This window comes from Egretta garzetta, unplaced genomic scaffold (assembly GCF_000687185.1).
Source record: "Egretta garzetta isolate BGI_Z169 unplaced genomic scaffold, ASM68718v1 scaffold862, whole genome shotgun sequence".
In the NCBI taxonomy this organism is placed as follows: Eukaryota; Metazoa; Chordata; class Aves; order Pelecaniformes; family Ardeidae; genus Egretta; species Egretta garzetta.
In genome coordinates, this window is record NW_009258965.1 from 292,787 (window position 1) to 302,085 (window position 9,299).

The following is a 9,299-nucleotide window of genomic DNA, read 5'->3' on the forward strand; positions in this document are numbered from 1 at the left end:
TGTGCACGTGTGAGGAGCCCAAGCAGGCATAACTGTTCTCTGATCTAATTGAATGATTTTTAAAATCCTTTTAACTGGCCATTGTGACCAATATAATTCAACTCAGATATAAAAGGAACAATAAATGTTATAGAAAACGTTTTTATTTATATCAGTGGCAATTGAAATATAAACAGATACCGTAGCTTACTGCTTTGGTTGCCAGCGGAGTTTGTAGAAGCGATGATGAAGAGGCTGTTTCTGCAGTGGCATCTGTGTTTCTTCCGTAACAGAGAAAAGGCTTGTTAATAGGAAACCAAGCTCTTCAAGAAATTTTAGAACCAAGTACCATCCTCTTTACCTGCCATTATTAGCAACTGCTATCTCATTGCGGTGAAAAATGAATATCCTTTCTGTGACTTACTTCTTAGCTTTGAAGAGAAAGATTTAGGTTGCAATAAAGTAAATATTTACTCAGGAAGAAGGACGCAAACAGAATAATGCTTTTGGCATTTGCAAAGAAAAACTTACCTTCCCTAAACGCAGGGTTACAACGAGGGCGGTTGCCGGCTGCGTTACATGCTTGCTAGATACAGAGCAAATGTTCAGGGTGAACAGCTTGCACTGGATTTGCCATCGCAGACAACTTGAATGTGATTTAGTATCTGGTCTCCTGGAGACTCTGAGTTAATTCATAACACTTGTTCTTGTGGTAAGGTAACGGCATCATCTAGCCTTTGAGCAAAACTTCACTACCTTATTATGGCACGATGAGGCGCCATTTTCACAGAGATTTCAGTGCCATCAGGGGACGTAGTGCGAAGACACGCTTGTCGACTCTGTATTTAGGGAGGTGGCTTTTCAGTAGTTACCCTGGCTAAGCACAGCCCAGAAACCTGCCAAGCACGGGCTGCCGCCTCTCCAAACAGTTCCTGATAGCTGATCTGAGGGATACCTTCTTACTGCCTCCAAACTTGGGTTTGCCAGAATGAGAAGGGAAGTTGACATCGTCTGCATAGTCAGCGAATGTGTCTTCACGTGCTAGAAGCAGAGGTCCCGTTACCAAACGTGGTACGATTGTCCGCTTTTGGCGATTGGTCCTAGCGTAGAAAATGAATGAAAAGTGTTACTGTAGTAACTGGTCACTCTGCAAACTTAAGTCAGAACTTCAGACACTTTTAAGGAAATAAAAGCCTTACCAAATTTTAACCTAAATAATGAAAGTCACATTGGTTTAGAAATACGTGCTTCCTTTAAAGGACTCGGATCTGTTGCAGCATGTGCTAACAGTATGAAATTTTGTACCCACTTAAACTATTCCCCTTTTCTCCTGCTCTGGTCACTTGGCTCTGTCCAGATATCAATTTGATACAATTCAGTTCAAGCAGTACAAATCCTTTGTGAAGATTTACTGTGATTTGAAAGTAAATTTAAGCCTGTTCCTAACTGGCTGTTAAAAAATCGATAAAGCTGAAATCGTCTTGGTTAAAATGAAAAGAAGTTCCGTACACTCCCTTCTCTTTCTGGGTATTTTAGTAACTCTTTCCTCAGAACTGTAATTCTATGTGTGGGCAATCTCTGAACCAAAAAGAAGGGTAAGCAGAGCATGAGGCTGTCATTTTCACCCCTTAGCGTGTGCCATCACTGTTGGTTTAGGTCAGGCCGGATCTGCGCCAAACACCGTGCCAGGCCATCACTCAAATACAAGTTTCAGTGTTGTACCCCAGGAATAGAACAGTGCCTGATGCGAGCCCTCCCATCTGCCGTGGCCTTGGGCCATTGCCCTGACGCTACGGATTTATGTAGAGGCCTCCCTGCGAGCCTGAGTCTTGTATTTTGAGTGAAATCAGAGAGAGAGACAGAAAGCTCCTGACTTGGTATCACTTCTCACGAGTCTGCACATTTTTTGCACGGAATAATTTATGTCTGTGTGCAGTTCTGTGCCGGTGGAATTTGAACTTACGGAAATTTGGAAACAGCTGAAGCTTTTTTTTTTTTTTAAAATCACTTCTGACACCCCCATATTTGATGTGTAATTCTTAGTGGAAGAAGGTTATTAAGATGATTATTTAGTTTATGTGCTGGCACACATTATCTAGTCATTGAACTGATGCTGCCCAGCTGGTGAAAACAACCGGTTTCATTTTTTTCTTTAGAGATTGACCAGCTTTTATGTTTTAATTGAAAGCATTTCTAATTCCATAACATTTTCCAGTAAAATTGTTAAGCCTGATTTCACCATCTTACGCTTTCACTTAGAGCTGCTCAGGCTGCAAGCTGATTTAATATTGTTTTAGCCGAGTTGTTACACTGTAGGAAGTTACTATTTGCTGTTTACATGGTTCATACTTAGTGATGCGGGTGATAGCTGAAGTATTTTGAGTCTTTAACAAAGTCCATCTCTGCTTCAGGTTTATGTCCGGTTAAGGCCATTCTTCCGAGAATTCCTGGAACGTATGTCTCAGATTTATGAGGTAAAAACAATTAGACGTTACCTTTGAATTTCATTTTTAAATTACATTCACTTACTTCTATCTAAAATAATTGCTTTCCCCCCTTTAATCCACAGATCATTCTTTTTACTGCTTCTAAGAAGGTGTATGCAGACAAGTTATTGAACATACTAGACCCTAAAAAGCAACTGGTCAGGTAAAAATAAACATCTATGGATATACCTGTTGTAAGCAAACTGACTACTGTTTCCTAACAAACATGATGAAGAAAGTGTTTGTGATGTGTTTGTTATTGCAGTGGGTCACACTAAACTGATTCTTTGTGGTTTTCTCTGGTCTAAGAGTGAGAGAAAAATGAAATGAAGTGATTGAATTACTGCCTGGGTGATAAGATAACCCCAGGCAGCTTTACTCTGCCCTCTGTGGCCAGAAAACGGACCCATTCATTCTCTGTTAGGCTTGCTCACAGAAAATGAGCTCTTGGGTATCAAAAATGTGTTTGAGCTGCTTTGGAATGCACATTACGAGTAAAGAAAATGAACGTACTATGTTACTTTTAAACTATTCAAACTTGTGTTATTTATAAATTACGAATTCTGTAGTTATCTTTACAAGTGGCATGTTTTTATTTTGTACTCAATCACGACATAATTTGTTTGTGGGGTTTGTATTAGGGTTGGTTTGGTTTTTCATTGTGAAGTTCTTCAGTGAAAACTTGGGTTTGTTGACACGCAAAATAAAGTTACCGTTTGGACTGAGGCAGTGGTCGCATCTGTTGCTGTCACTTGGTGGTTAAGGCACATCGTAACTCATTTTCCTTAAGAGCATAAACTGTTCACTAGTTTTCATGCAGGAACAGTCATCGTCTTGCTTGTTTTTACGTGGCACGCACAACAGAATCCTAGTTTGGTTTGGATTGGCAACTTACTTGCCCCTGCGTTTTGAACGGGCAAACAAAACTAGGCTTTCAAAGACTTTCAGTCATTGGGCTGTCTGAGCCCAGCTGAAGCACGCAGCCAAACGGGGTGCATGAGCGAGTAAGATACTGCACTTACAGAAAATGAGTCTAAGTGTACACCCGTAGCGTTGAAAATCTTTCTCCAAGAACCCAGCAGGTATGATCCAGGGCTGCAGTTTTACCAGCGTTAGGAACAGGAAAGAGAGAATAAAGCACACAGCCAAACAGTATTCCAAGTATGTGCGGGCAGATTCATGTGATGCATGAACTTAGTTGTGATTCATGTGCCACTGAAAAGCTGCCATCGAGGCACGATGAGTTCTGACATTAGCCTAAAGGTAGGCTTGTCAGGCACTCCACACGTGTGACTCAGAATCTATATATAAATGCATTTGCTGCCGAGGCATCAGCTTATTTTCCTCCATAGCAACATTAGGAACTCAACTGCTTTATGAAATTAAGCACACTGTGTACAGCTTCTAGAAAACTTCATTTACAAATCTAAGCAGCCTTAAAGGAACTGCAGTGTAATACCACTGCGTAAAATTCAAAACCTGTCTAGTCTACAATTCAGTTTTAAATTACAATTACGTTGATATTCCATGAAATTTCAGTTTTATTCCTGGTATTTTTTTAATCTGAGTCCTTTTAGTCTAGCCACCCATTTACAATGTATTTCTTCTGTAATAAATTAAAAGGGAGTCGACTAATGGGGTAGGAAGAAGATGATGGAATGTTTTGGCCTCGAGGCTTTTTGCAAGCTCTAATAACTGAAGTAGGTTAATGGCGAGCAGAGGTAGCCTAAAAAAGAAAACATTTCTTCTGCTACTTTGTGTTCTGGCATGCAGTGGCATAGGGAGGCCGAGTACTCTTAACAGCTGGAACAAAATTAAGGGATAATAAACCAAATAAATTGGTTCCTGTGCAGAGCTAATCTCTAACTTTGGGGCCTTGCAAAATCGTTGGAGAATTGGGGGTCGTTTTGTCAGCCCATCTGCAAAAAGGGTTAGAAAGCAAGACAAATACTTGTTACATCTGAGCTGAGCTTTTCTGTTTAAATACAAACACCTGCAGAGCTAGGCTAATAAAAAATCACGGTAACTGGTAATTTCACCAGTAAAAAGCTCACAAGAGAATGGAAAAAAGGGAACCACTCTTTAAAAGGAGCTAAGGAGATTGGAAGAGAAAAAACCCGGATAACCTTTGGCAAAGTTAACTCTGCTTTTCCCCTGTGCAATGTAGATGTTGTAATTTGTCTCATTAACTAGTATTTTACTTTAATCACAGGCATCGACTTTTCCGTGAGCATTGTGTTTGTGTACAAGGAAATTACATAAAGGATTTAAACATTCTTGGTAGAGATCTTTCAAAAACGATCATAATTGACAATTCACCGCAAGCCTTTGCTTACCAGGTAAGGAGGGGGCTGGCAGCTCCCTTTTCAGAGACGGCAGGAAGCTTTCCGAAGGCAGGCAGTGCAACACTGCATTTTGATTTTTGTGCTTAAGTTCGTATTTAAGTTTACAAAACAAACTGTAACAAATCCTTCCGGTTTGTTTGCTTTTCTCTTATGTTTGTGAAGAGCTGGTCAAGCGCAACCTAAAGGACATGAACAGACTGTATAACCAGTCGGGTTTATTTCTCATCCAGCTTTTCTAAAGAAGCCACCAGTCTGCCAAGCCTGCTGCTTGGGCTCTATTGTGGATTTAGGTTTTTAATGCTTAAGAAATGCTTAAGAACAAATTAAGAAATGCTTAAGAACAAATTAAGAAATGCTTAAGAACAAATTAAGAAATGCTTAAGAACAAATCGCCAATTGAAATGACGCACAGCTGTGAAAATGCTTCTGCTTACGTGTGAGAGAGTTATACCCTGTGATTTAGATTTTCCCAGAAGTATGGTACGTACCCATTCCAGTTAGCCCTACTGCACAGATAAAGGAGTGCAGAGAGGGATCTCTTAACGCCTCACCTACGCTAAAGAAGCAGAAAATCCCCAAACCTGTTTGACTCCGCCTCGTTTGCGCAAACTGCGTGCAGCCAGGGCGCTGCTAGTATCCACGTGTGCTTTAACATGAAGTGTTCTCAAAACACCAATGCTTTTCAGTTCAGCAGAACTTTTAGAGCTACTTCTATTTCAGCTTTGATGTGGAAATTTTTGCAGTGATGTATGCGAAGGAAGGAGATACTTCGGAAGTGAATCTTAATACAAACTTCAGAGGCAAAATACATATTAATAAACTCTAGCTTGGAAACATTTTTCCCCAAAATGCTACTTCACAAGTTTTATTTTTAGATAAATTAAGTATAAATCATATGTTGATGATTTTTTTTTTTTTCTACTTTAGCTTTCAAATGGAATTCCTATAGAAAGCTGGTTCATGGATAAAAATGACAACGAACTCCTAAAATTGATTCCATTTCTGGAGAAACTTGTAGAGCTGGTAAGTGTTTCCCTTATTTGGCTCTTCCCCACCCCCTGCCCAAAAATGTCCATTAGCTCTTTTCAGTAATTTCAGGTATTTTAAGATTTTTTGAGTCGCTGAGGTTTAGACTGCTAAAAGTCACGTGTGTCTCGCTTTGAAAAGGATGCTCTGGGTGGTAATTCAAGTATGCGTATGGACTTATTTCCGTAGTAAAAGGCAGAACGTCAGTATTTCTAACTGTGCTTTTAATCAAGAAATGGAGACTTGTAACATCAGTTATCATGACATCGAGTCTGTAGGCATTTGGATTAAATAATGCCTATTGTTGGCTGTGATGCCTGTCTTTGTTCTTAAAACACAAATAAATTATTCCTTAGTTGTTGTGAGCATTAGGTAGTGATTTCTGTAAGTCTCTTGTAATGACATACATTCATGGCTTGTAGGTTGCTAGATTAACATACCGGTGTTAGAAAATTGACCCTGTTCAAATCTGAATTATAGATGTGTTCGTTCTCCTAAAACTGGCACCTGTTTTTTTTTCCTCCCCCCCCACAGAACGAAGATGTCCGACCTCACATCAGAGACAGATTTCGCTTGCATGACTTGCTACCCCCAGATTAAAGCCTTTTGTCTAGTTACTGAAGGGGGAGAAAATGCAGGACCCTTTTGGACTAAAACAAAACATTGCCATTACTGTTGAAATTTTGCATTTTTGTACCCTGTCTTGCTTTTCTTATCTTTGGTGCCCAACAATAATCAAGGGTTACAGAAAGAGACTTTCTATATCTGAGATCGAATACATTCAGTACAATACAGTACAACGCAGTAGGTAGGCTAGAACAGAAAAGTCTTTAGAACTAGTGCAACTCCAATGAAATTTTTTTATGTACAGGACATCTGCAGTTTATAAAGAATTCTGTTTCTGCCACCAGCAGTTTGACCTGTAGAAACACAGGATTTTATGATATAACAGAGATTGAAAATGGACTCTTATTTTCTCTCTGTTCGGTGCTCTAAGTGGGTTTGTAGCCACTTTTCTGTTACTTTTAAGATTCTCATTTCAACAGGAATGGCCAGTAAGAGTTGTTTTATTTTTCCTGTTAAGGTTTATAACCTTTTTACATTTTTGACCTGTATTAGATTAGAATTTCATTATGCATTCCTTTTAGTTGAGGCGCTTCATAGTTTTTCTGGAAATAGCCAAATTTTCTTAGTTTTTTGTTAAACAGTTGGATGGCCGTTTTCCTGCTTTGTCTGCCTGCATACTGTATATTTGTTTAAAAATATTCTCTAGTTTTAGTCCATGTAAGTTTCATTTAGAAAGAAAACCCCTGCATTTATATTTTCTTTCTGTAATATTCTACTGTAGTTGAAATCTTTTCAAAAATCAAGAGACTGGCTAGATAAGAAGAATATAAGAATTACTAATATTCAGAATATTTTAAACCATTGTGATGGCATGTACTCTGGACAGACAATATCTTGCAGTGGCACAAACAACTGATGGACAAGGAATACCTCAGACTATGCTGTGCATGCAGATCTTGAAAGGAGAACTAGGTCGGTCACCTCTTAGGTTTGATGCAATTCAGTTACTGCTGCCTTCTGTTTCCTCCAAGATTGAAGTGTTCTGCACAGTGGCTCAGTATTTTAAGATGTTTTGCATGGGCTGGCGGTACCTCTGTGACACTCGGCGTTACAATCAGTTTTAAACTCTGTGTGACAGCGAAGGTACCCGGCAGCAGCGATGCGTAATCCTGTGGTACAGTACACTCCCACGCCACCGGCGCAGTCAGTCTGCTATCAGAGTGGTTTTCTATGCTATATGGAAATAGTCTTTCAGCCTTGGTCCTCTAATGCAGCTACCACAAGAGGCTGATATTTTTATAATGGTGTGTACTCTCCTTTTCAGGAGGCTTTTTATGGAAGGTATAATTTGTAAAAGTTAGGATGCTTTGCCTCTCGACTGCATTAACACGCCATAGGCTCAGACTGTTTTTGTGTAAAAGATGTCACAGAACGGCACTTTTTCTAAAGAGAAGTTTGATATTTTGTATGCTTGTTAAGAAAGTACAGTATTGGAAATTAAAGGTGGACAACTGATAATTGAGAAGTATGTCAATTAATTTTTTATGTATATTACCTGTTTACTTGTACAATTTTATTGTACAAATTACATGCAGCTTCATTTTCAAATGAGTCCTTAAAATAAGGAAAATCTTTTTAGGAAAACATTTAATTTTTGTATTTTTGATTTTAAAAGGCATGAGTTATGTCAACTTTTTCCAGTGTATTAATGAAGATTTTAACTTTTCATCAGGTTGAGTGTTTTCTTACTATATTATCTGTTGTGTATGTAGCTAGCACATTGTGTCACTGAACTGTTTAAAAAACCTAGCATGTAGAGCAAGCCTGTTTTGTGGAAAATCCTTATTCATTAAAAAAAAAAAGTCATCATGGCAGATTTTCTGCAAAAAAGTGAAAACATTTGCAATTCAGAATACTGATTTTTTTTGTATTTAAAGAAAGGTATTTTGCTTGCAGGAAAGAAATACTACAGATTCATTTTAATGAGAATCTTTTAAATGTATTTATCTTTAGGGCATCTGGGCATCTTTACGCTGTTTGTCTTATGTCTTTATTGAAATAAAATGTACATAACATTACCTTTATATATGCTTTTGCGCAGACGTGTGAACCCTGTAACCATCCCCGCTCCCTCCTGGTTTTATGTCGATAAGATGGTTCTGGAAATATTTATAGATCTTGAAAATGGTCAGCTTGTCTTTGAATTGCTACATGGGTTGCCAACTGTTTTTCAGTTGTTCGTTAAAATGTAAATCTAAATCTGAGATTTTTATCAGTTTAACAGTGAATCCTTGTTTAACATGGAATTCTTCCAAATTTCTCCGAGTAATTGACACAATAGAACTGCTTTAAAATTCACTAGCCTACCAGAATGAAACGACTTTTGTTAAGTAGTTCATCGCTTTTCTCTGACTGTAAGAAGAGACGATCGTCTGTTCAGATGATGTCCTTAAACACGTGGGCCCTGTCCCTGGCTAAAACCATTCTAAAAGTGCTTTCTTCAGTTAAGGAAACCAAAGCAGACCTTGCACTTTACAGCTGTATCTGTGTTGTGACGATCAGATCAGTGAGGGAAATCAAATGTAAATTGAGGGATTTAGTTCTACAGAGATGCACACAAAAATAACAGAGACTGCTTAGTAAACATATTAAATATTAATATTGTCGTGTGCTGCAAGTCTGGCATTTATCATTCTGAACTTCCCTTGCAGAATGAGCCTACCTTCTTCAAAATGTAAGCTCCTAAAAATGTCAAAACGCTTCTGGCATAAATGGTCTTTGCGCGAAGCAAAGTTGTAATCCATCGGGTCTTAGTCTGGAGGGTGAGACTTAACCGTCCCTCTGACGCGAGTCTGGGTCAAGCTGCGCGCACCACAGCTGACACTGACACCGGGGA

General features: G+C 38.8%; 1 protein-coding gene across 4 annotated transcripts in view; it reads left to right on the forward strand.

The window, feature by feature from the left end:
* The window catches only part of CTDSPL2 (CTD small phosphatase like 2), a 45,246-nt gene extending 36,946 nt beyond the window's left edge, over positions 1 to 8,300 (forward strand). For all 4 annotated transcript variants that reach the window (XM_035890202.1, XM_035890203.1, XM_035890201.1 and 1 more), the window contains exons 9-13: positions 2,391 to 2,453; positions 2,549 to 2,628; positions 4,678 to 4,804; positions 5,738 to 5,833; positions 6,371 to 8,300. In XM_035890202.1, coding sequence (XP_035746095.1) covers positions 2,391 to 2,453; positions 2,549 to 2,628; positions 4,678 to 4,804; positions 5,738 to 5,833; positions 6,371 to 6,436 — 432 coding nt within the window. In that variant the 3' untranslated portion in view covers positions 6,437 to 8,300. The remainder of the gene's footprint in view (positions 1 to 2,390; positions 2,454 to 2,548; positions 2,629 to 4,677; positions 4,805 to 5,737; positions 5,834 to 6,370) is intronic.
* Positions 8,301 to 9,299: the final 999 nt, after the last annotated feature.